General features: G+C 38.2%; 1 protein-coding gene across 2 annotated transcripts in view; it reads left to right on the top strand.

Annotated features, from left to right (window-relative positions):
- creb3l3b (cAMP responsive element binding protein 3-like 3b) overlaps positions 1-25348 on the top strand; it is a 52926-nt gene extending 27578 nt beyond the window's left edge. For both annotated transcript variants that reach the window (XM_036556272.1, XM_036556271.1), the window contains 5 exons: positions 839-945; positions 3061-3129; positions 6153-6237; positions 13456-13552; positions 23417-25348. In XM_036556272.1, coding sequence (XP_036412165.1) covers positions 839-945; positions 3061-3129; positions 6153-6237; positions 13456-13552; positions 23417-23682 — 624 coding nt within the window. In that variant the 3' untranslated portion in view covers positions 23683-25348. The remainder of the gene's footprint in view (positions 1-838; positions 946-3060; positions 3130-6152; positions 6238-13455; positions 13553-23416) is intronic.
- Positions 25349-26189: the final 841 nt, after the last annotated feature.

The following is a 26189-nucleotide window of genomic DNA, read 5'->3' as shown; positions in this document are numbered from 1 at the left end:
TTAGTTGTATCAGGTGTGTTGGGAGCAGGGCAGACACGAAAGTGCAGGGCAGAGGACCAGGATTGGTAACCACTGATTGAGAAGCGTTTATAAAATAAAATATATGACATCAACACAATTACATCTTTCAGTTTTGCCAATAATTGTGATTTTACGTTTTATACATGAGAATGGATAAATAGGCAAAAACAAACCGGAGGAGAGGTTGTAGGAGAGAGCATAGGACTAGTTGAGAAGGTCCTTGCTTCCATACCTTTATTGTTATTATTACTGTTCTTGCTGCGGCTTTTGGCATTATCAGTTTTTTATTTGTATATCAAATCAGGAGAAAATATATCAGTGCTCTACAATTACAGTGAATTGTGTAACTGTAAACATACAAAGTGGACCTGTACAGTAGATGTTTCTGATAAAATGTCCAATAAGTATTTCATGAGGTGTTTTGTGCGCTCACTGTATATTTCAGTTCATATTGCCCACCCCCAGTACACATTCGAATCAAATCAGTTCACTGCATGACTTTTTCAGTGCAGTTAGATAATAACTGCCAAAATAGTAAAGCTAGATCTGGATTGTGATATGTCCAAACAAAGCATTCTGAGTTTGAGAAGTTGGTAGATACTGCTTTGAGAATGATCCAATTTACTTTGTTTACTGCCTTTTGTGTCTCTTATCTTCAGTTCTGGAACTGAGCTGAATCGCCTGTCTTCAGCTTTAATGCTCTTACTGGCAGTCATTCTCTACTAGAAGTGCAAATTCTGCCAGGAAGTTCTACTTTCTTTTATCTATTTGAAATATTAAAGCAGCATCTTTTCTACATCTTCCATCCCTTCATTAGTATGAGGAGAAGATCCTGAAAAAGATTCGCAGAAAGATTCGGAATAAGCAGTCGGCACAGGAGAGCAGAAAGAAGAAGAAAGAATATGTTGATGGCCTAGAAGGGAGGTAAGAGTCCCCCTCCTTTTGTCTTCATCCCAATATGTCTCTCTCTCTCTCTCTCTCCTTCTCTTTATTTTCCTCCCTTTCTCATCTCTGTTTCTCTATCTCCCTATAAGATTTAGATTTGGGAGTTCAATTTTGAAATATAAAAAACGTGATTCAAAAAATGCTGTCCCACGTTTTTGTGTCACTACTGAAACACAAAGAGTGTTAGTCCATAGGCAGAGCCTTATTTTGGCCATGCCCCTGCGTTTTAGAGCAGAAGATGAGACTGCATCCCTGTCCCTTATGGCCACAGTAAATGTGTCCCAAAGTCTGAAAATCAGTGTGTAACATTAAGAATGGTCACTACTGAAACACATATTTTCTGCAATTCAGTAACTTTTGTTGTGTAAAAGCATTATGATTTTATGTGTGTATAGCTGTTCAAAGCTGTGTTTGCTAGTCATGCACTGGCTAGCATTTTTGAGTTTTACTCTACCGAAACAGTCACTACTGAAACGTTAGGTAAAGTTTCGGTGGTGTTATGACTGTTATGACTGTGACAAAATGGAATGTTCAATCATTTATTTTAATAAGTAAATATAATTAAGGTATAGGGTCACTCAAAGCAAAAGGATTTTACTCTGAAGTTCACATCAGTTAAAAGTCCAAATTGTGTTTTAACTCTGACTCTATTCTCTCTATTTCTCTCTTTTATACTCCCTCTTTCTCTCTTTCTCCCCTCTCTCTCTCCTTCTCTCTTTCATGCATCTTCTTTCCCCTTTGTCTCTGTTCCTTTTTCTTTCTCCCCTCTCTCCTTCTTTTTGTCTCTCTCTCATTCTCTCTCTCTCTCATGAATCCTCTTCCCCCTTTTTCTCTTTCTCTTTCAAGTTCAAGTTTGCTTTATTGACATGACAAATTTACATTTTTACTGTCAAAGCACTACAAAAATGATCTATATATTAAAAGTTAATAATAAAAAAAAACAAAATACAAAACCAAGGTTTAAGAAGAGAAAGTGTTAATTATCAATTAATAATATAAACGTATATGTCATAATAAAACACAACCAATTTAATATGTGTATGTAGTTTATAACAGGAAAGAGAAGGAAAAAAATGTTAATTATCAAATATATTTATGTGAGTAACAAGGGAAAAAGTAGAAGGAAAAAAGGACATCTATATTACATACATATATACTCTCTGTCTCTCTTTCTTTCTCCTCTCTCTCTCTCTCTCTCTCTCTCTCTCCATGCGTCTTCTTCCCCCTTTGTCTCTTTCTCTCTCTCTCTTTTTCTTTCTCTCCTCTCTCTCTCTCTCCATGCGTCTTCTTCCCCCATTGTCTGTCTCTTTTTCTTTCTCCTCTCTCTCCCTTTTTGTCTCTCTCTCTATTTTTCTCTCTCTCTCTCCCTCACTCACTTTCTCTCCTTCTTTTTTGTTTCTCTCTCCATGCACCGTTCTCCCTCTTCACTCTTTACTCTCTCCCTCCACCCTTTCATTCTTCCTTTTGTGTTGATCTCCTCGTCTTTCTCTTCTTTTCTCTCCGTCTCTCTCTATGTCCCCTTCCTCTCCATCTCTCAGTGCCCTCTATATTACTTTCTCTCTCTTTCTCACTCTCTCCCGTTTTCTAATTCTCACTCTCACTCTCAAGCTCCCCTACTCTCTCTCTCCATCTCTCCGTCTGCCTCTCTCTGTCTCATCTCTCTCCTTTCAAACACGTTGGCTTTGCATCAAAGCAGTTATTGTGAGTCTGAAAGGCTGTGAAATGCTATTTTAATGAGGGTGCTTTCTAGAAATGAGAATGAGCCTATCAGTTCATAACGGAGCAGTGCTTCATGGATATGAGAAAGGGTTTATCGCAGAGAAATAAAGTCATAATTAACTCATGCTATCTGCTGCTGTCATTCTGCCATTTAGACATGTATGTGGTGCTCATTAAGCACGTAATCATATTCGTGCAGTCTTACAGTGTGTGCGTGTGATTAGGTGTGAGAGCTCTGACAGTGAGTGAAATAAAGGAGGATATGGCTCAGTAGAGAAGCTCAGTATGTACTGGATATGATTCATGGGGTCCCTCTGCGTGTATGTGAGCTATAATGGTGTGATTTATTAATAGATGGCATAATGTCTTATTTAGAATGGCCGCCTGCAGTGCGCAGAATCTGGAGTTGCAGAAGAAAGTGATCCAGCTGGAGAAAACCAACACGTAAGACTCCACATTTAAAACTCTACACTGTTTATTAATAAGCTCACAAACCAGAGCATCATAACACCGGAGTTCATATCCGTTTAAACTGTGACTCACATCTGATCCCCATGATTCTTGTTTATATCCCTATTGTGTGATACTTACACCTTGTCCTAACAGCAAGCCAGCATTTAAATGTAGTACACTCTTTAAAAAGATGGTTCTTCAAAGGTTCTTTAGTAAAACCAATGGTTCTACATAGAACCCTGAACACTCAAAGAACATTTGCATGCTTAAATGGTTCTTTGTATGGTGAAATGGTTCTTTAGACTGACCAACAATATGTTGCATTTAGTTCTATGTAGAACTTTTTCAAAAAAGATTCTATATAGCACCAAAACATGTTCTGCTATCATTACGATGTCAGGCTTGTAACAATATCAGAACCCTTTCTTGGTCATGGTTCTTCAAAGGTTCTTTAGTAAAAACAATGGTTCTATTTAGAACCCTGAACACTCAAAGAACCATTTGCATGCTTTAATGGTTCTTTGCATGGTGAAATGTGTTACAAATGGTTCTATATGGCACCAAAAAGTGTTCTGCTATTATTACAATGTCATGCTTGTAACAATATCAGAACCCTTTTCGGTGCTATGCAAAACCCTTTTCATTAAAGGTGCTATATAGAACCATATGCAACACATGCTCCATCAATCTGAAGAACCATTTCAACACACGCTTAAAAAGATGGTTCTTTAGAAGTTCTTGAGTAAAGACAATGGTCCTTTAGAGAACCCTGAACACTCAAAGAACCATTTGCACCTTTAAATGGTTCTTTGCATGGTGCAGAGGTTCTTTAGACCGACCAAAAATGTGTTACATATGGTTCTATATAGCACCAAAAAGTGTTCTGCAATTATTAAGATGTCATGCTTGTAACAATATCACAGGTCTTTTTGGTGCTATACAGAACCCATTTCAGTAAAGGTGCCATGCAGAACCATAAGCAACACATGCTACATTAATCTGAAGAGCCATTTCACCACATGCTTAAAAAAGATGATTCTTCATAGGTTATTTTTTAAAGACAATGGTTCTATATAGAACCCTGAACGCTCAAAGAACATTTGCATGCTTAAATGATTCTTTGCATGGTGAAATGTGTTGCATATGGTTCTATATGGCACCAAAAAGTGTTCTGTTATCATTACGATGTAATGCTTGTAACAATATCAGAACCCTTTTTGGTGCCATATAGATCCCTTTTCATAACCGGTGCGATATAGAACCATATGCAACACACGCTCCATCAGTCTAAAGAACCATTTCACCACATGCTTAACTCTTGTATGGTGTTGATGTGTTTGTTACTCAGTGGTCTGGTGGACCCACTGTATTATTGTAAATCAATACAGCCATAAAAATTTATGTAAAAATACCAGATGTTTAAAATATCACAGGTGGCCAGCGTAGGGTTCTCCTTTAGCAGCAGCCAGTCATCTTGTCCACCCTCACACATGCACACATATACAAACATATACACACACACACACATATACAATCATACAAACATATATACACACACAGACACACACACACTAACAGCAGGACATATTGGAGGAGAACAAGTGAAGGGACACAGCACCTCCACACTTTCCCCGCAGGTTCACCCCAACACCACATGTGTAATATAAATGTGTAGGGGGTGAACAGTGTGAAGCCACTGAAAATGTGTTATTTTATATGTTCTTCACAGAAAATGAACAAAGGCCAAAGAACCGGTGGTTGACATAATACCAAATCACGTAATTTTTTGTTTTGGTAAACGAGTCCCACAGACTCGAACACCACATAAGGGTTAAAAAAGATAGTTCTTCAAAGGTTCTTTTGTAAAGACAATGGTTCTATAAAGAGCCCTGAACACTTAAAGAACGATTTGCATGCTTAAATGGTTCTTTACATGGTGAAATGGTTCTTTAGACCGACCAAAAATGTGTTGCACATGTGTTGCAGGTGTCATTTGCTGCATATACAGTTTGAGAATTTGGTCTCACTTTATTTGGATGGTCCACCATAGTCCCCTATAGATTATCTACAGATGTTCGAACTGTTAACAAACTATCAAACTCAGTTGATTCTAAACAGTGGTGGGATTAGCATTAGGATACAGACCAGGGATAGGGCTAGGACCTAGGAGAACCCTACGCTGGCCACTTGTGATATTTTAAACATCTGGAATTTTTACATAAATTGTTATGGCTGTATTGATTTAAAGATACAGTGGGTCCACCAGACCGCTGAGTAACAAACACATCAACACCACACAAGGGTTAAGTATCTACAAAGCATCTAAAGTGGACCAAATAAAGTGTTACCAAGAATTTTAATACGCATTTATAAACATTTCTGTAGGGTTATGTCAGTTGCCATGACAAGCTTATGTAGGTGTCATGTAGCCTAATGAATTGTACCCAACAGTGAAACGTTACCAAACTAACCTTTCTGAAACATGCCAAATGAGATATAGAGACATCTTAGGCCTCTACATTTTTAGTATCTTATACATTGACCTATCCATTTCCCCCAGAACACTGAGTAATATACCATTCAACCCAATTCATAGCGCACAGCTGAACACAGCACACATTTTTGTCATTTGGAAATTTAGAATGTGATATTAAATATAAATTATGTTTAGTTTGTCATGCTGTTAGAGTAGATTGGGTGAGATCCATTTTACTCAAGCACTTTTTTGTCAAGTAATCAATGTTTTTGTATTAGTGTATTTGTGGTTGTTAGGCTAATCAGAAAGTACAGCTGTTTTAAAACAAAATCCAAATGAAAAAGTGCAAAATAAAAATCATTTGAATTAATGGCAAATGTTGTGCTGTGTAATTTACCTTTAGGTTGAATGAGATTTTCTGTGAAGCCCACATTCAGAATAAATGCTTCTTTTCCATTTCAGCAGTCCTCTATATGTCTTCTCCTTTCTCTCAGCGTTACTACAATGAGATCACAATCTCTCTCTCTCTCTCTTTCAGCTCTCTGATGGAGCAGCTGCGGAGGCTGCAGGCTCTGGTCATGAACGGCTCCTGCAAACCGGCTCAGACAGGCACCTGCATCCTGGTGAGATGACAATGGGAAAAGTTGGCCTTGTCAAGATGACAGGCCTTTTTTTTTATTATCGTCTTATTTGACAAGAGCGTATCTTGCTGAGATAACGAATGTCATTGACGTCACAGACAAAACAGTCGCAGGGCTTTATGACTTTTTGTAAAACAGTTGTTCGGTTTAATGTTGAGAAATCCAGCCCGCATTACAAGAACGACAGAAAGCATTTCAGGAAGGTTTTATTCCAGAAGTTTGTATAACAATACATTGCAGTGATAAAGTACTGTGCAAAAGTCTAAGGCCAGCTTTAAAGAACATTTTAAACTACTTGTCTGAAGGCATTAGGTGAGTTTTCCCTAGTAAGGCACTATATAACTTTAGAATAAACACAAATAAACATTAATACAAGAAAAAGTAACAAGAGTTTCCTTTTTTCAAAAAAGTTATGGATATCTTGTGATATGGTTAGGAAAACACAAGTTTGGGTCCATTCATTCATTTTATTTGGGAATCACACTCTATAGCATCACTCCAAACCCTTTGATGTCACCCTTATTTTAAAAGTGTAGTGAATAAATGCTTACTGTCTAGATTAATAGCTGTTAATACAGTTTTCTCAGGTAACTTTGTAGAAACCTTCATTTTAAATAAGTTGGGACAGTAATGCAAATGTATTGAAATGCAAATAAAAACAGAAATCAATGATTTGTAAATTCACTTTGACCTTTATTCAAACAAAAGCCACTGTCAAAAACAGCACAAAGACAATAAACATGATGTTTTACATTTAGTTTTAGTCGCAGTCATTTACTGAAAATTGGTGTTCGTTTAAAGTCACATTTTAGTCTTTCTTAATTTTTTAGTCAAGGTTTAGTCAGTGGAACTTTTTTTGGTCTAATTTTAGGCAATGTTTTAGACAGTTTCATGATACTGTAATGGATTTTGCTGAAGGATGTTTCTCATGGCTGTAAAAATTCCATGAGAAGTAAGTTTAGTCAATGCATTACTGTCACCGCTTCCAAAGCCACAGCAGCCACTATGACACGTAACATTATGTTTGTCTAATGTTATCGAATCAATCAACATACATAATTGATATTTACCTTGGCAGACACTGCAGGATGGCGTGTCTTCAGGTGTCTTTTCAAATTGGTTGTTTTTTCCAGCCATCTTTAATCCACATAGTACTCCATTCTGACTGACACTCAGTCTTTCTCTCAGTTTTATAAGCACCGAGGTTTAGTAAGCACTGAGCAGGAAAAAAAATCATCCATATCATCCAGTGAGAAAGATATATGGAGACAGTTAGAATTTGTACTTGCACTTGCAGATTTATGCATGTAAATGACTGGTTAAAAAGGAAAACAATCAATACTTTAAGATGGCTACTGTGATCTAGATTGTCTGCCCAAACAGAGACAACTTTTTTTCTCGTCCTTAGTCATCAGCACATAATGAACAGATTTTGTCATAATTTTTTGTCAATATTTTTTTACATTAACATTACAGTTTTAGGTAATTATTGAATACTTATAGTCCAAAAATTTCATTGACAAAATTAGCACCATTATCCATGTAACTCTTTTTTGTAAATATACAATCATTCTGAAATTGATGCCTGCAGCACATTCTTTAAAAGTTGGGAACAAAGCAATTTAAGACAGGGAACATTGTGAACATCTTAAACAGGTGACGCAATCATGCTAAGGTATAAAAGGAATATTCCAGGAAAGGCCTAGTGCTTTACGAGCAAAGATGGGCCAAGGCTCTCCATTTTCCCAAAACATGCCTCAGTGAATAATCCAACAGTTTAAGAACAACATTCCTTAATGAGCAGTTGCAAGAACTTTATGTTTTTCAGCCTCTGTGGTGCATATCACCAAAAGAGAAATCTCTGCGTGTAAAGGGCATTCTTGGGAATACTTTGACGAACCGTTGTCAAAAACATTGTTGTTTGTTGCATCTGCAAATGCAAGTTAAGACTGTACTATGCACAGTGGAAGCCACATGTCAACAATGTCTAGAAACGCCGTCAACTTCTCTGGGCTTGAGCTCATTTGAAATGGTCTGATGCACAGTGGAAATGTGTATTGTGGTCTGATGAGTCAACTTTTCAGATTGTTTAAGAAACTGGTTGTGTTCCCCGAAGCCAAAGAAGAAAATGACCATCCAGAATGTTACCAGTGTAAAGTGCAAAAGCCATGTCATGGTATGGAGGGCATGGATAATTTGCATATCTGTAAAGGCACCATTTACACTGAAAGATATATTCACATTTTGGGTGCCTTTTAGGTGATGTTTATGTTTTTATGATGTTTTTGATGTTTTTGGTTCTGATTAAGAAATCCAATAAAGACAGCTGGATTTTAGCTCAGTAATCAGATGTATACACTTATTCTGACTTTTTTCTGGATTTCTCAGTCTGCGCATGCACCAGAACAGATGATGGTACTGGAAATATGCAAGCAGCATTATTACTCAAGTGCATGTAAACGCGTTGACCGGATTACTGACAAAATCTGATTTTCTGCAGTTATGGGATTATGAAGTGCATGTAAACGCATTCATTGTCTAGGCCATCTTTACTTTATCTACAGTAAATATAATTTCTTAAAAATTCAACTGGCCCAAAACAAATAACAACATTTTCCTTATTCAGATTTACTGAATTGTAAGATAAGAAAAAGCTTTAAAAAGAAATTTTCAATAGTGGAAAAAGTCACGCTGAAGAGTTTCCTTCACAAGATTTTTTGATTTCTTTGGGTGCACTGAAAAGTAAAAGCACAAAATCAAGCTGTGTTTTTAACCAGTTGTGCAAGAATCACAAAAATAAGAACATTTCTCTTTTTCTCTCTTATTTTAAAAACAGGTGGTCCCATTTCTCATTTCAATAAATGGCCGTTAAATTGTTCATTTTCACCAGTTAGCATAGCTATTATTAACAGCTATGAGCAGGAGATTTTGCCACTGTAACATACGGTAAATAAGGATTAACATTCAATCTTAGGACAATGTTTTATATCACTCAATCAATCACATCGGGCTTTTTAAAATTAAGCTAGGAATTAAAATATTACCTCTTACCGAGTCAGCAGTCTAGATAGCAAAAGGATAGCAGACCATTGTTAGCCCGCTGATTGCAAAGCTGGCAACCAACTGTTTTTTGTTCAGCATTTTCCCAGCGGCCCACTGGTGGTTAAGCAGGGTATTAGACAAAATGTCACTATTCATCACTTATGTTCCACTCACAGCCCTTCTTTCGTAATCCTTTGCAATGCAGTTTAGTAAATAGTTTTAACAGCAATGTAATAAATAAAGCTGGTTATACAGCTGTAACCAATCCAGCACAATGTTCGCAACAACATTTTCAAAATATTAATCTAGCCATTAATTTTTTTCTCTCAAATATTTGTAATAGTTGTCTATTTTCCAAAGTAAAAGGCCAAAATCTGTTTAAACAGATAAAAACTAGTTAGACCTTGTATGCAGAACAACTGTCTGGGTGGTCCAAGGGTAGACCAGCAGTGGCATACAGTCAAATACAGAACTTATCAAGCCAGTGGACTGATATATGTTTGCTGTCTGGGAGTGAGCTGTGAGGAGAACTTGAGATGCAGGAGGAAGTTTGTGTTGCTGTGTCCGTCACCTGATCTTGCAGTCTACTATAAGTCAATGTATATTCAATGTCATTACTGCTAATATTATGAGTTGGTGACTTTCATCTTGCGGTCAACTATAAATGAATGCCTATTCATTGTCATTGTGGCCAACGTTAGGAGCATCAGCTTTCATCGATAGTTTGAAATTGATTCAACGCAATGTTGACATTGAAATTCCACGCTTGACCAAAATGATAATTGTGATAGAAAATCAATAATGGAACAATGTCACCCTGCTCTCTGGGGTAACAACTCAACATGACTTGTGGCAAGTATTAATTTAAACATGCAGTTTGTGGGATATTGGTTGCTTTAAGCTTCCATTACTTGTTAGCTACATCAGTCTCACAGTTCCAGTGCAAAACTGAAAAAGCGAAATTCAGACACTAAGGCCCAAAAGGCCAATTTCACAAGAAACAGAGGAGCGGAAATGCTGGGTATAACGAGTTATGCTATTGCCTTACGGACAGTTATTAACCTCAGACATACAGGCGTTCGTATCACTTCATCTCACCACAGAAAGGTGTTACTTTATTTTTGTCACAGTCGCCAAGACTGAAATTTAAGGATGTGATCAGACGCTCTACTTGTCATTGTTGCTATTGTTGTTGCTTTAGCGGAAACAGTGTTACCCTGCGATGAGTACTTCCAACAGAAAAAAGGTAGAAATGTGAAGGCCCATCCCATTTCACCCCTTGCCCCTACCACTTGGCACTTAGCACTCTGTTTTGCACGTTCTCGTATAATGGTAGGGTGTCTTTTCAATCTATTGTGGTCCTTTCTTCATAACAAGCATAAAAAATCGCTAGTGGTATGCTGATGTCTCGGTAGCTAGCTAGCTACATTTCCCGTTCCATCTTAAATGGCGCAGCAGTTCTGTTCTGGTGTGTCAGGCATCAGAACTGCTGCACCATTTAAGATGGAACAGTAAAATTTGCACAAGAAGATGGGGAATAGCTGACTTCAGCTTCATATCACCAAATAATTAGGGGTTGGCGGCTCACTGCAGACTGGCAGGGTCGCCTACAGAGCACCTCTGGTATCTGTTAATGAAGTAATGTTCTTTTTTATTTGAGGGTTGTCCCATTTCGTAGGGGAAGATTTCAACCACTCCCTCTTGTGACTTAGTTCCAAGGGGAAAGGTGACACTCGAAAACAAGGGGTAGGGGTAAAAATAAGAAATGGGATTGGGCCATAGCATGTCTGGCTGATTGACTTCAATTGGGTTTTTCATTGAAACATTCTTGTAAAACTCACATACGCCAGACACTGCATTGCAGTTGAGACTGTGTTCTTGTGTTTGTGCTCCATAGAGGATTCATGCCCTAGATGGAGATGCAAACTTTCTTAATGAGAAAAAGACTGAAGCCCTTGTATGGAAGCTGCTTGTTTTGATCAATGAATAATTTATAAGAGGCTCAGAATGAATGATTGCAAATCAAATGAACGCAGATTGGCACCAAAATGTGAACGGAATGACCTACCTGAATGTTGGAGAATGACATGCATTATATAGTGGATGCATATTATTACCCGCAAGTCCCTTCCAGCACGTCTTCTGTGTCTTTAGCCACTACTTTACCATACAGCTGTTCTGATTGTGGGTCAAGGCATGTGGCTTTCTAGGTCAGAGAAAATAGGGAGAGAGAAAGACAGACAGACGGAGGGGGCTGGAAATTAATCTGAAATAGACTTGCTTATGTGTTTTTGATGCTGTGTGAGACACTGTTATCTATAAAAATGGACAAAAGTACATCACATAGCTAAAACAACAGCAGAAGCTATCATGAGGCCTGAATGGTGTTCATACTTTTGTCCATTTTTATGGAAAACAGTATGTCATACAGTGTCAGAAACCACATAAGTAAATACAATGACATATTGTTAAGTTAGAGTGAATGCAGCAAGTACTGTTACTAACGTTAGCTAGCTAGATTGTGGGTTAGCAAACTGTCACTACGGTTGCTGCTGTGAAGCTAAGCAGATACTATCAGTACTGACCTACTGATTCTGTGAAACAGCAAAAAGAAGTTAATGTTACCCACCTGCCAACCAACCTCTCTATGAAGTTAGCTTCCTTTATGCCAGCTTCTTGTTCGAATTTTCCCGTTCCACCTTAAATGATATAGCAGTTAGAACATTTTCAGGTGCCTCAGCTTGCAGTAGGAGTTGGATCTCTGCGTGCCGGGTGACAGGCGGAAGTGGTTGCACTTCAAGGCCAGTTTTATTAGTGGCCGCCACTGAACAGCCACATCGCGGCCACTTCGCAGCCAGTTTTATTAGTGGCTGCTTAATGGCGTCCGCTAATAAAAGTGGCTGCGATGTGGCTGCTCAATGTCGTCCACTAATAAAAGTGGCCGCAAAGTGGCCGCGATGTGGCTGCTCAATGTCGTCCGCTAATAAAAGTGCCCGCAAAGTGGCCGCGAACGACACGGATGGTTTGGATGACATTGAATTCGAACACATATGTACCTGACGATAAGCGACTGTATTCGTCCTCTGTTCGTTTTTCGAAACTTCGCCATCAACAAAAACTCTCTGACCATCACAGTCATCTCAGTTGTTGGAATGACGACAACCAAGATAACAGAGCAGCTGAGTTCCAGCAAATAGAACTACTGCAAAAACGCTAAAAGAAACAGAATCCCCGAAAACACAAACTGGGCTGCAAACTACATTGAGCCTGTTTGGAAGTGCTCAGCGTTTCAGTTTCTGAAAAAAGTGACGAAGATCTTCACGCCACATTATCCACGTTTATAGATAACAGTGTGTCATACAGTGTCAGAAACATAAGCAAGTCTGTTTGAAATTGCTTATGAACTTGACATGGTTTAAGATAACTGTGTAATGATTTGCAGTTTGCACAATGCTATTTATCATTGGTATTAGCTTCCATTACATGCATTAGCCTCAGTGCAAAACTAAAGAAGCTAATTCAGACCTCAAACATGGCTGAGGTACAAGGTAAATTTGCACCTTAAGCAAACCTCTTTTAGTAAGAATGAAAACAGAGTCCTCAAAATCTTCTACATTAGCATTTTTCTGGTTCAGGCTACACTCTTAGAAAAGATGAAGCTTCAAGGGTTGTCTAGTAAAGAAGATAGTTCTATGTAGAATCATGAACACAAAGAACCCTGATTAAAGGGTTCTTTGCATCATGAAAGTGTTCTTCAGACTGATGAAGAATGTGCTGTAGATGGTTCTATATAGAGCCTTTTGGAAAATAGTTCTATATGGCACCCAAGAGGATGTCAAGCTTGTAACAATAGAAAAATGTGTTTTTGGTCATATATAGAACCCTTTTAAAAAGGTTCTATATAGAACCATCTATAGCACATTAATGGATATTTTCTATCAATCTGAAGAATTCTGTCATGATGCATGATGCATGATGTTCTACACAGAACCATTTTCTTTACTAAAGAACCCTTGAAGAACCATCTTTTTTAAGAGCGTACATTTACAGGTATTAGTATATACAAGTTGTATACGACTTCTGCCACACAGCAAATTAACTTGTAGCACAAACTGAAAAGGCTATTAAAGCAAATCTCTGTATTTTCCCCTCTTGCAGGTGCTGCTCCTGTCTTTCTCTCTCATCCTGTTTCCCAGTCTCCAGCCAGTGTCCCTCAGTGGGGCTGGGCAGCCAGGGGACTTCACTGCCGCTAGAGGTCAGTTTCTCTGTTATCTCTAGAGATGGTCTGGCTGCATAAAATACGTTCTTGACAAATAAGACTAAATCTGCATGCTGTACAGTGGTTTTCTTCAGTATTAAATGACGTATTGTCATTTTGTAGTCCACCGTTAGCATCTGGATGAGCACTAGGTCTGTTTTTCTATTGGAAAAATTAATGGTATCTTTATCCCTTGTGCACACTGAGGAAAAACAACAAGTTCTAAAGCTGATAAATTTTGTTCTCTATACATTTTCCCTTAAATGCAGGGCTTAATTTTTCTGGATCTAGATACAGTACCTCCTAGATTTTAGTGGATGGTGCACCTTGTTCTAATTTTAAAATTCATATAACTATCTGTAGAGATGTATTAAGAAAAATCATAGTAATATTCTCTACAAACAGCTCACTATATACAGTAGGGTCCAAAAGTCCCTAGTGAAAATGCTTCTATTTTGCACTCCTTTCTAATTTAATAGAAAGATGTTCATTACAAATTCTATTATCAGCATAACAATTTGAATGAAAGTAGAATCTTTGACATTTTAACACAAATTTCTGAAATTCTTAGTATTTGATATGTCCTTCTCTTGCTTCAGTGACAGTGTGCACTCGAGCTGGCATGGACTACATAAGTTTGTGCGAAAGCCTCTGATGAGTAGATCAAATCCTTCTGAGAGTTGTGTCACAAGCTTCTTTAAAAGAGATAAGACTAAAAAAACAGGCCTCAACACAGTCAGCCACGACCTAGAAATAATGCAGAATCTTGAACATTTCTTCTTCATTTTCCTTGTCATAATTTTTCTGGCTTGTGAGCAGTAGCGTCACCATGACTTCTGCTCTGGATGGGCGCAACAAATTTGTGGGTGGGCTGAAAGTTGAATTTCACTCCTGTGGACAGTGGCTACAACAAAGTATTAACAGGAAACAAATTATACAAAGATACATAAAACTAAAACGTAACCCGCTCCGATTTTTCTTCTGTTATTCTGCTGTTTATATTTTCAGATTTAATGAGTCACTTTCAAAGTTGGATAACTAGAGTTATTGTATTTCTAAACTGTTTTCTGGTTTGCTTGGTTACTTTTGTGCTTTTAGGCGGTGGTGATGGCTTTGGACGAAAGGGTTTTTCCTTTATTTCCAAGTTTAAACACGTAAACGCCCCAGAGTACTGCTTATTGGTTAAAGTGGAGGTTTAAATGGTCAGAAACAAAAACAATAGTTTGAACATGTCGCATATTTTGCAAGTTAATTTTAATTTGTGGTTTTTCTTATTTGTACTGCCCAATCATTCCACTGCCACTGCTTGCGGCATCCATTTGTTAACTACTCACGCATTAGAAGCTGCTGAGAGAACATTCATTTGATGCTTAAGATGCTTGTTAACCCCTTAAAATCCCAAGCTTATGACATACTAAGTGACGTATTAAGCTTACTACAGACTGTTCACTTTTAATATTTGATATAATTGATTACACTTTTTAATGCATAAATACTTAACCAGTAAATTTACATAAAAACTTTTACACTGTTTTTACATACGAGTTATAATAAGGCTTTAAATAAATAAAGACTACTTATTTAGTAACGCATACTTAGTCTGCCATGTTTTGAAGGCAGTGTAAATGTGTCCTTTGCTGTCTTACATATCTCATAATCCTTTGTGTCAGCGCCAATGCGCTTAGGAAAAAATAGCAGAAAACACGAGCACTGACGCAGTGGAGGAGGGAGACTTGTTTGTGTACCAATATAATACTTTTTATCTCGGTTATAAAAAGTTCAGCATGCTAGCTGTCTTAAAGGACTTTTTTCTGCCATATCTTGGCAACGACGCAACGTATCTCGGCCTTTGGAAGTGCCTCTCAAACCTGATTTGGATGCAAGTACCTTCACCACGCTGGCTTCTAAGGCCCTGACTTATGAGACCGCACAGGCAGCAAAGAGACTCATAGTGCCATACACACAGCTGCAGTGCCACGCCTTTATGTCATCACAATGGCTATAAAGTCCTATAAAAACCCAAATCTGGAAAAATTTGTTGCATTTCAAGCTTGGCACTTCGAGCTGTGCATGTGAGCTTCATTTTAATTAACTAACAAGGCAAGAAAGGATATTGGTCAAAGCCACAGCAGCCGAAACACGGGCCCACCGCTGCCTGAAGTGAGTCAGACTAGCAAGGGCAAGAAAAAGAAGAAGCAGTCCTGGGTGGTGGTCACCCTGCTGCAAAGAGCTTTACTCCTGAGCTGCTGCAGAGGCAGAGATTCAGAGCATGAGGACGACCAGCGTGGCCACCTCAGCACCCTGCATGCCTGGAGCCAGAATGCAAAAGCTACTTTGAATTCTTTTAAACCTAAAAAACAAAGAAACCATTTTCAGGAAAGCCTTTGTAGAGTCAACTAACTCAGGGGACCAAGATTGAGGTTTATATTTCTCTCTCTATCACAGGCTGAAAAACAGAATATCAAATGAACAACATGAATGAGCTCCTTTTGTATTTTTACCTCTTTGACATTCATAAAAATACAGATTATGTGAAAGTAGTGGTGAAACATTCACCACTGATAATGGTCCTGACACTCCACATAGGCTGAAGAACATATTAGGTCCTCTTGGAACGTGAGCCTGTGATTGTTCTACAACATACAAATACTGACTTCTCATGTTTGACGCATTTATTGAGTACTTTTCAGAGCAAATTCACTTTGAAGTGCCTCTGAAGTAGTGCTTTTAATTAAGTACCTTTTGTGCTCAGTTCTTGTTGACCTGCTGCGCTGACTGCATCTGATTATGCAGTACAGATTGATGCCTGTTTGAGGGGTGCAGAGTGAACTGCTCCTGGCTCATGTTTGATCTTTTGCTTTGCTTTTGTTTAATCACTGCTCACATTAGTGAGAGGTGAGAAGTGTTATGCTGTCAGAATCACAGTCACTTCCACTCACTGGGTGCTGCGCATCTGTGCAGACTTTACACTAAGCAAGATAGACACTGTTATCTGTATCATCTGTATCATCATTCATTAAATATATTAGTAATCAAGTTATCTGTGTGTGTACTGTACAGACTATTTTCAGAAAACTCTAAAGCCAAACAAGAGATTGCAAAATCCTTTACTGGAAAAAAGATATAAAGCCTTTAAAAACACTTAAAACAATGTATAAAAACCCGACAGGCCAGATTCATGAAACGCAGTGGATGATTCACTATGACGTTAAGAGCAAATAGTATGGTGGTGTCTCATTCATGAACAAGGATTACCAGCTGCTGGCTACTGAGTACTGCTTGTGCCATGTGAGCTACTTTTATCTCATTTACAGGTGCCTGTAGCGATTCATACCACGACACAATCCCGCCTGACCCACTCTGGCAGTAATTTTCCCAGGAAACCTTGTAGCTGCTGTTGTAAGAGAACATAAGAAAGAAGACTCGAGCAGGATTTTAGATTGGCAGATTCAACTGGCATTGTACTTAAAAACGACCTCTTATTCCTGCATAAAATTCACTGCTTCATAAATCTCTCCTGTGAGTGGAAAGTAATATATATATTATATAGGGGTGGCTGCAATGCGATTATAAAACGATTATCGATGCATCTCAATGCATCTTTTTTTTCTATATAGCATTTATATTTTCTCACTGTGTGAGCTCAAGTTTCGAGTTCAAGTTTCAAGTTTATTTGTCATTTGCACAACATGTCAGGACATTTATGCATTGAAATGCTTGTGGTGAGGCTCAGCTAATCACTCTACAGAAAGTGAATAAGTAAAAATACAAGAAAAACCAACGGAAATATATTAAATATACACAGAATATACACAGAATATAGAGACAATATACATTTTAAAGTGACTAAGTGACTCTGTGTTGTTATTTAAAGTGACTTTGTACTTTTAAAGCCAAGTATTTGTAATGATCAGTAATGAATTTACTTCTAATATCTTTTTTAATAAATCAAATGGAAGTGATGTGGCAAGTGAACTAGAAGGCTCTCATTCACTGCTCTTGTTTGGAGCATGAGAAGCTGCTGCTACTCATCTGCAATAAAATGCACAGTTACAGTGAAATTAGATCCAGTGTCAGTGGATGTCCACGCAGCACACGTTACAGCTATTCTACCCGTTTTCTTTAGTGATTTTATAACTTCAGTTTTGGTCTCGTTGTAGAGACAGGGGGGATCACTGTGTCAGTAAAGTATCTTTGAGACGGGTCGTGTACAACATAGCGCGAAAGCCCTGTTTCGCAACGACTGAGAACCGGCGTGCAGACTGCAGGTCACATAGCAGCGATGCGTCATTCGCATTTATAAGCAGCGCAGTTGGTTTCCTGGTACGTTAAACCTGCAACGAGAGACTGTCTCTCTCTAAAAAGTGGCGAAGCTGAAGTCAGTTTCTCTTTCGAATCCTCCTGTTCCACCTTACGCAGCTTAAAACAGAGCGAAGTAAATCTGCGTTTTCGTTTATATTTTTTAGTCTATACTAGGATATTATCACATACTGAGACATACTGGACATTAAATGTTGTGGCTCCCAAGGTGGTTTGATTTTTGTTGAAAGGACAAAATGGCTCTTCTTATCATTTGGGTTGTGACTCCTGATCTAACCTGGCTTTAATGCAGAGGGAGCCGATCAGATTTCTCGCTCATCCAGTAGTGTTTTTGTTGTGTGCTGCCACATACTATCCGGGCGCTGCACTTCCGCACTTCCAAGTCTGCCTTTTGCGTTCCATCAACATTATGATATAAATAAATATTTAGAAAATCGATTTTTGACATTTGTGAATCGATTCAGAATCGTCACATCCGCATCGCGATGCATCTAAAAATCGATTTTTTCCCGCACTCTTTAAAAAGACTTTAATTCTTAACAATGAAAAATGAAATTGTAGATGCTAAATAAATTGAATTTCACGATGTTATAATTAGATTTTTTTTCTTTTTTTGACAAAATATTCTGACATTATGTCTTTATTAAAGTTTAAAAGCATGTTTACCAAACAATGGACTATTATTTGCTCAAAATTGTAACTCTGTTTTGGTTTTCCTTCTCCTTTTTGATTTCCTTCATTGTATCTATTCTAGCAGCCAGACGGAGCTTCACTTGGCACGAGTCTTTAATATGTATGACCTCATTTACATGTCGATTTTAATCGTTTCCTAGGACCCCAGTGAAAATACCGCAGCCATGTTGACTTTAAGAACAACTCTTTACCATGCTGCACATTCTGCATGCAAGTTTGATGAATCTAGTCCAACGTGGCAAAGAAATGCATATAAATGGGTCAATAAGACTCTGTTTCTTACTGTAAGAGAGACCAGTAATGGAATTTAAAGTATGCATTATCATGCAAACTGCCAGGTATCACCACTGATTCATAGAGAAAATAAAATTGCAGCAGTATTTTTCAAAATCTTGTTTAATAGAGTAATTGTAACAGCCCTATTTCTGTGTCATAGTGCTGCTCAACCATTTTAAAGCAACAGTTTATTTATTTTATAACCCCTTTATCAGAGCCTGAACCCATATTCAAGTAAAAGTATAATTACATCAAAGAAATACTGACGCAGGCAGATCTTTTTGTGATATATTTGCACTAAAACCAAACACTAAAGTTTGAAAATAAAAATGTGAGCAACAGCAAAGCAGTCAAGCTACTATTACAAACAGTAAAGATAAAAATCAAATAGCAAAAAAGAAGCAGTAGCTTAATGTGAAAGGTTAGAAACAAGTGAGTAAAAATAGATTGTTTTGCTTATTATTACACTTGACTATAATGCTACTATAAGTTTTGTATCTTTGAAATAACTTTGTAGGAGAAGGAAAAAACGGTTTTAATATTAATGTAACATGTAAACCTGCGGGCACACCAAATGTGAGTAAAAAAGTCATTTCATTTGAATGAGAAAGGATTCAGGAATGTGGGAGCCCCTGTTGAGCCCCAAGTGCCCTCTTGGTTGGTATGTATTACAACTGTGTTTCATATCGCCTTTGACATTCTCCAAGATACAGTTCAGCCACGTGAGGCTCAGTCTTTCCCGGGCAGTAGAGCTTGTATGTTTGCTTGGGTTCTACCAAAAATCATATAAATGGTGAACATAAATAGAATTGTAACTAATTACCACATAAAAGTGCTGTAGTGAGTAACGCCATAGCTTTACGTGCTGGCGACTGGGATTCAAATCCTTGCATAGATAGTATCATTAGTACTTTTGGATGACTTTCGAAAGCCTCTTATGATTGATTTAAAGAGTGATTACAATGTACAGTAAATTAAATTTAGTTTCATTCATATTTTCATCATGTTGCCCTTTAATACTCTTGAGTCACTGTCCCCAAAATATTTGTGCCCAGGCCGCTTGGAAGCATGAGCCAATAGAAAACAAGCAGTCAAATTATGCTCTCTTCTTTCTACATAACTACATAATGTCACTTGTTGCGCATAGTTGCAAATAAACAAACTAGTAAACTAGCTAACGTTAGCCACTCACTGAAGTCCACCTTGATGAAAACATTAGTGTTACCAATTTGGGCCAATTTCCACTAGTAACAGGTTCTCTGTTTAGTTCAGTGGTGCAGACCTCCACTCCTGGAGGGGATGGTATCCTGCACAGTTTAGTGATTTACCTGCTTTAAACACATCTGATTCAACTCATCTGTTAACTGTCAGTATTCACTGGTGTGTTTGAGCCCTCCAGGACCGGAGTTGTGCACCCCTGGTTTTGTTGAAGTGTGAAATCCTTTTTTGCATGTTCAAAGTGCTTCAAATGTTTGGTACTGACATTTATTCAGTGGTGGGAATACATTTTTATACAAAGAAATTTGATTAGAATGGGTGGAGGCTCCCCAGTGTGAATGAAACAGAACTGTTATCAATACAGGCAGAGATGTGCTTGCAGTTCCATGTCTCTGTGATGTACTGTTACAGATCCTTAGCACACAATCTGCTGTTTCTCCATAAATCAGTCTGCTTTAGGCAGTGTTAAAGAAACTAGGCCCGTGGTGGTGTGAAGGCTCGATGGCAAGCAACCTAAGTCATTGTGATATTGATTGTTTTACATCCGTGTTTTCCTCTGAGGCTCAGGGAATCACGACAGGTACCAATTTAGCCTGTTATCCACTTTACTGTGCTAGCACAAATTCATTTTCTCCCTAAGACCCCCCTTCCCCACCACCACCCCCATCAAACACTACTCAGGGGAGATTTCTCCTGTTCAACTGGTCCACAATCAGCTAAGTCCATAAACTCATCAGTGGTATCAATAGGAACTTGGTTTTGCTTGAGCATTTGAGCAGTGCAGTTGATGTTGTAGTCTCAGGATTACACATATTGTTACTGACCAGTAAAAACTCTGCAAAACTGGCAAATTAAAAGTAAAATGTCCAGGAAAAATACCAAGAAAGTACCAATAAACTTTTAAATTATTAGAATTCTGTAGTGAAGCCCCATCCCCTGCTTTTCTGGGGAAGAGTTGGCCCCTGGACTACCGCCATTTAATGGAAGATGGAGCTTCGCTCAAGATCATGCAATAACATGAATCATGTCTGGAAACCAAGGGAAGTAAAACCAGGATGGGGATCATTTTTCACACCAGCAACCCGAATCACTACCGGACACCGTGACTGGCACTAAAATTCCATAGCAGAAACTCCGATTGTTGTGTTATGTCATGCATTAATTCTGCAGTTTGATCCTTGTGTTAACAGTCAGTCACCCTGAAAGGCTGGGTGATCTGTAATAAAATGCCATTTTATTGTTTTTTTCAGTGAATTTCTAACAAGTGCTTCAGTCATGACTCACCATTTATGCCCAAGAGTTGTTGAAGTTCTTAATGAATGCTGATTTATGGTTTAAACCAGCTGCTTTGTTCTCAGCCTCCGGGGCCCCAAGCCACTTCATACAGTCCAATTTTGCCACTTTCAGCTCTGCTACACTCATCCCATACCAACTAATCATCCACCCCCTGATTAGTTCATTCAGTTCACTAGGTGATATGAACTTGGTATGTGAAATGACCGAGATGTTCCAGCTACCTAATTGAGAGTCTCTGAACTGAATATTGAGCAGATTGCACACTGAAGCAGTTACAAATGATGATGAGCTGATTACACAGGTCTACATTCTCTCTGAGGTCTACAAGGTTATAGCTGCTTTTTGGCCCTTCAGTCGAGCTGAATACAGAAATGATGTCTCGCATAAAGCACTAGATTCCATGACTGTTAGTGAAGCTAATGTAACATTGAAGTAATTACACAGGTATACAATTTAGTAGATGTTTAGTTATATAAAGAATTACATTTACATCAAAATCTAATCAAAATAAAATATCTCCTCTTATACACACAAATGTGGTATCGACTGAAAGTTTAGAATCTGTGCTTTAAATAGAATTTCTTAGAATCAGTAAACACTGACCCAGTTCCATTGGCGGCCATGCATGCCCATGTCATAACACAACACCGCCTCCACCATGTTTGATAGATGTTGTGATGGTATGCTTCGGATCATGAGCCCTTCTTTTCCTTCTCCATACTCTTCTCCTCCCATCATTCTGGTACAGATTAATCTTGGTTTCATCTGTCCAAAGAATCTTGTTCTAGAACTGGGCAGGCCTTTCTAGATGTTTTCTAGCAAAGTCTAAACTAGCCTTTCTGTTCTTGTGCGTTACCAGTGGTTTACATTCATAAAGGCGTCTCTTGATTGTAGACTTTGATAATAATATACCAACCTCATATAGAGTGTCTTTGACTTGACTGGATGTTGAGAAGGGGTTTTTCTTCACCATAGAAAATTTCAGCAATCATCCACTTTCGTTGTCTTTAGTGGTCTTCAAGGCTTATTGTTGCTGAGATCACCAGTGCATTCTTTCCTTTAAGAATGTACTAAATTGCTGAGTTTCTGCTATTACTATGATAGATTTATTTATTATTTGTTATGTTTTTTTCACTCTAATGATGCCCCCCTTCACTTGTATCAACACCTGCATATTGAGAATTCCCAAGAATAGCTATGAAATACATATTTAACACTTGGAATCAACTCCAGACCTTTTATCTCCTTAATCTGTCATGAAATAATGAGAGAATAGGCCACACCTGGCCATGAAACTGATTATCAGTCAACTGTCCAATTACTTTTGAGCATGTGAAAATGGAGGGACTGAGTAAAAATGGCTGTAATTCCTATGCAGTATTTTGTTAAACCTCTTGAATTAAAGATGAAAGTCTACATTTCAATCACATCTTGATTGCGTCTTTTCAAATCCATTGTGGTGGTGTACAGAGGCAAAAATGTCCAAATACTTATGGAACTGACTGTACATATAGCAGCTGCAGTAAATAATCCTGAAGCTGTTTATCACTCGCTATCTGAAGTATTCACTCTCTGAGAACTTCACATTACAGCAGTTCCATGCACTTATATCAGTCACTAAGACTACAAAGAAAGCAGTAACCAAATATGTATTAATTATAACAGTATAAAATGAATTAGTAAAACATATCCACTATCGTGGTGGGAATACCAAAACATGCAAAATGCTAAAGTATTCAGAGCAAGGCTGCTCAAGACTACTGGTCACCTTCCCAAAATACTTTGCATATAACAGCTATTTACTGTAAAATCCTATAAAAAGAACTGTGGTATTTCCACTGTAAATTTACATCAGTCCTTTACAGTGTTTCATTTAACCAGGCAGGCGATTAACAACAAATCTTTATTTACAATAGTGGCCTAAACTTACGTGCTAACAATGACAAAGACATAACAACACAAGACAAAATCAAGGGAGTGAAATAATATGTAAAATGATTAATATCCATTTTATTTGCTATTAATTGTGTGCTTTTCGCTTGTGTCTTCCACTTCTAGTCCAGTCGCGGTCACTGCGCTCTGTGTTGGAGGTCCATAGCCTGCAGCCAGTCTTCTCCGTGGATAGAAGGGTGGAGACGGCCACCTCCATGATTACCAAGATGCACATCAGGCCAGAATATGCAGACATGGGCAGTCTACCCAACAACCGTAGCTATGGAGACGAGGAGCATCACCATGGCGATCCCATCACTGGGCACATGGCCACATTGGGTTGGCTGTCACGCCCTGATTCGGGACCGTATCATCAGGAAGACAGGAAATGATGTAATGAGTCGTCTGAATGGTTGAACGTGTTTGTCTGCACTCGTGTGACCCAAAAAAAGCAAGAAAGAAAAGTGGACATCATCAAGTTTATTCAGAAAGAGTTAGGGACTGCTTTGACAGGCTGTACCGAATCCTTGTGATGCCAGACTCTTTATTGACTCCGACTGTTTTGTATTGATATAAGTTAATAAGGAACAGGAGACAGAAATGTTAGCACGTCATGTCCTTGGAATTCATAATAGAAGCAACTTTCAGATGCTAACGAAAGAAAAAAACTTTTTCAAAATCATTTTTCCCCCAAGTGTTTGTAATAACCATGATACAGTTTCAGTTTCAGAGTTAGGCAGAACTTTCTTTCCGACTGCATTTGATCTCTTGTGCAAATTAGATGACTCATTAACACTTCCTGGGCCATACATTGCTCCAGTTCAAAGCTAGGTTGTTGTGCATATTAAAATCAAGCTGATTATTACAGGAGCCGTTACTACAGGCTGTATTCCCACTAACTGTTTCTTCCACTGCAAATTTAACATGTAATCCCATGGGAAGTGGCCACAAGGTGGTCAGAAAATAGACGCTCTTTAAAAAAAACATTATCTAGACAAAGATGAAGTAAGCAGAGAAAACTGATAGGGCTTCAGCCTTACACTGAGTGCAGCAGCAGGACAAATGATGTCCTTTCATTTTATTTGTGTATCCATAAGACTGAATCTCTGCCTATTCAATTGTTTGGAGCAAACCAGGCGGTTATGTCAGTGGTTTTTATCTCTGTTTCATTCTTCCTAAATATTTATATCAGCTAGAATCACTCATGTTGTTGCAATGAGGTCGAGGCCCATTAGGCCATCATGAAAACAGCACGTTATATACTATTTCCAGACCAAAAATAATTGTAGTTTGAAGACATTGACTGATGAATATATTTGTACAAATTCAATCTGATTTTGGATAGCTGATAATCAGGCTATCCGTTTTAAAAAATTTAGCTTATTGATGTTCTGATGGCATCTGTCATTGCTTTGCCGCAAGCTAACTTAGCAGGGGCTGTTATTTAGAATGTGGAGTGGTACTTGGTCTTCAGTTGGTGGTGGTTGGGTTTTCAGGTCTAGTTTGTTTGCTAACATCGAACATTTCATTCGACTGATTCCATACTGCAATGACTCAAGTGCACCACATTACACACATGAGTGATTGGTCAGAAATTTAGCAGGGACACAGTTATTTTCATGTTTGCCTCCATACGCCAAACAACATATTTTTATTATATGTTTCATTAGCCAATCACAGTATAAGGTCCAACTCTGTCCCTCTCAAATACATTTTTGATAAAATGTGTAATCCAACCCATTAGGATGCATCAACGCTTCGCTATCATTTTATTGCTCATCTGCTGTTATGAGAAACAGCTTGTGCTTCATGAATGATATGAGCGTCTGTAAAGAGTCTGAATTTAAAACAGGCAGATTATGCAGACAGTGCAGTGCTGGCGTGCTGCTAGAAGAAGAGCAAAAAACCTGCTGTGATGTTCAATTCCCTCATTTACTGAGGACCATTACAAAAACAACAGTCTGAATTGTAAAGTTTTGTCATGTTAAATTACTGTAAAGTCTGCTGAATGACTGAATAAAGAGGGTACATGTTGCTTTTTTTCTAGAGACTGAAAAACACGAGGTGCACTTTTTTATCTCTATGGTGGTTTCACGCTGTATTTTTTGAACTCTTTAACTTCTAGCTGCACTCCTCTTTGTTGCTAAGCAACAATAGCATCGCAACTGTCAATTAGCTGTGCTAACCAGCTAACATTCAGGTATGTACAGGCAGTCAGTTCTGATACTCGCCCTTTTAGAAAGTGATCTATTATGTAGCAAGCAAAAACAAGCTAAACTAAAAAAACAGCTGCTTTTTGTTTATGTTGTGATTATTTTTCAATCCTAAAATCATACAGTTCAGGGTACTCAGCGACTGCAGCCACTAATTCCTGTTCCATTTCAGCAGTCACTGAAGGCCCGCTTTCCCTTTGATCTGATTGGTCAGCAAACAAAACTGCTATTTGGCCGCTTTAAGATGTATACAAAAGACAGCAGCACACGGCGTGTACAACTTATCTCCCATTGAAAACAATTGGGAAAAAGTGTTGGTCTGCAAAAATGCATATGGATTATTCTCACAAACATGACAAATACTGAAAAAACCCAACTTGAAAAAATGAAAATGACTAAAACTTCATGCTTTCATTCTTTGAGGTATTGGATATACAAGCAGTGATGCCTGGTTGTACAATAGAAGACAAACCTGAATGATTTAATTGATTTTGAATGATTTTTGGTAACATTTTCCAATTTGAGTGACCAAATTGTCATTACTGCAGCACAGTAAGATACATGCATATATATATAGATGTATATAGATGTGTATATATATGGCTTAGCACTAGCTGACCCAGCTGTGAAGCAGGCAGGTCACTTCTAACCATACAATTCTTTCATGATAGACACTTAACCCACCT

Source organism: Colossoma macropomum, unplaced genomic scaffold (genome assembly GCF_904425465.1).
Source record: "Colossoma macropomum unplaced genomic scaffold, Colossoma_macropomum, whole genome shotgun sequence".
NCBI classification, from domain to species: Eukaryota; Metazoa; Chordata; class Actinopteri; order Characiformes; family Serrasalmidae; genus Colossoma; species Colossoma macropomum.
Note: the sequence above shows the minus strand (reverse complement) of the source record. Positions and strands in the feature narration are given on the sequence as shown.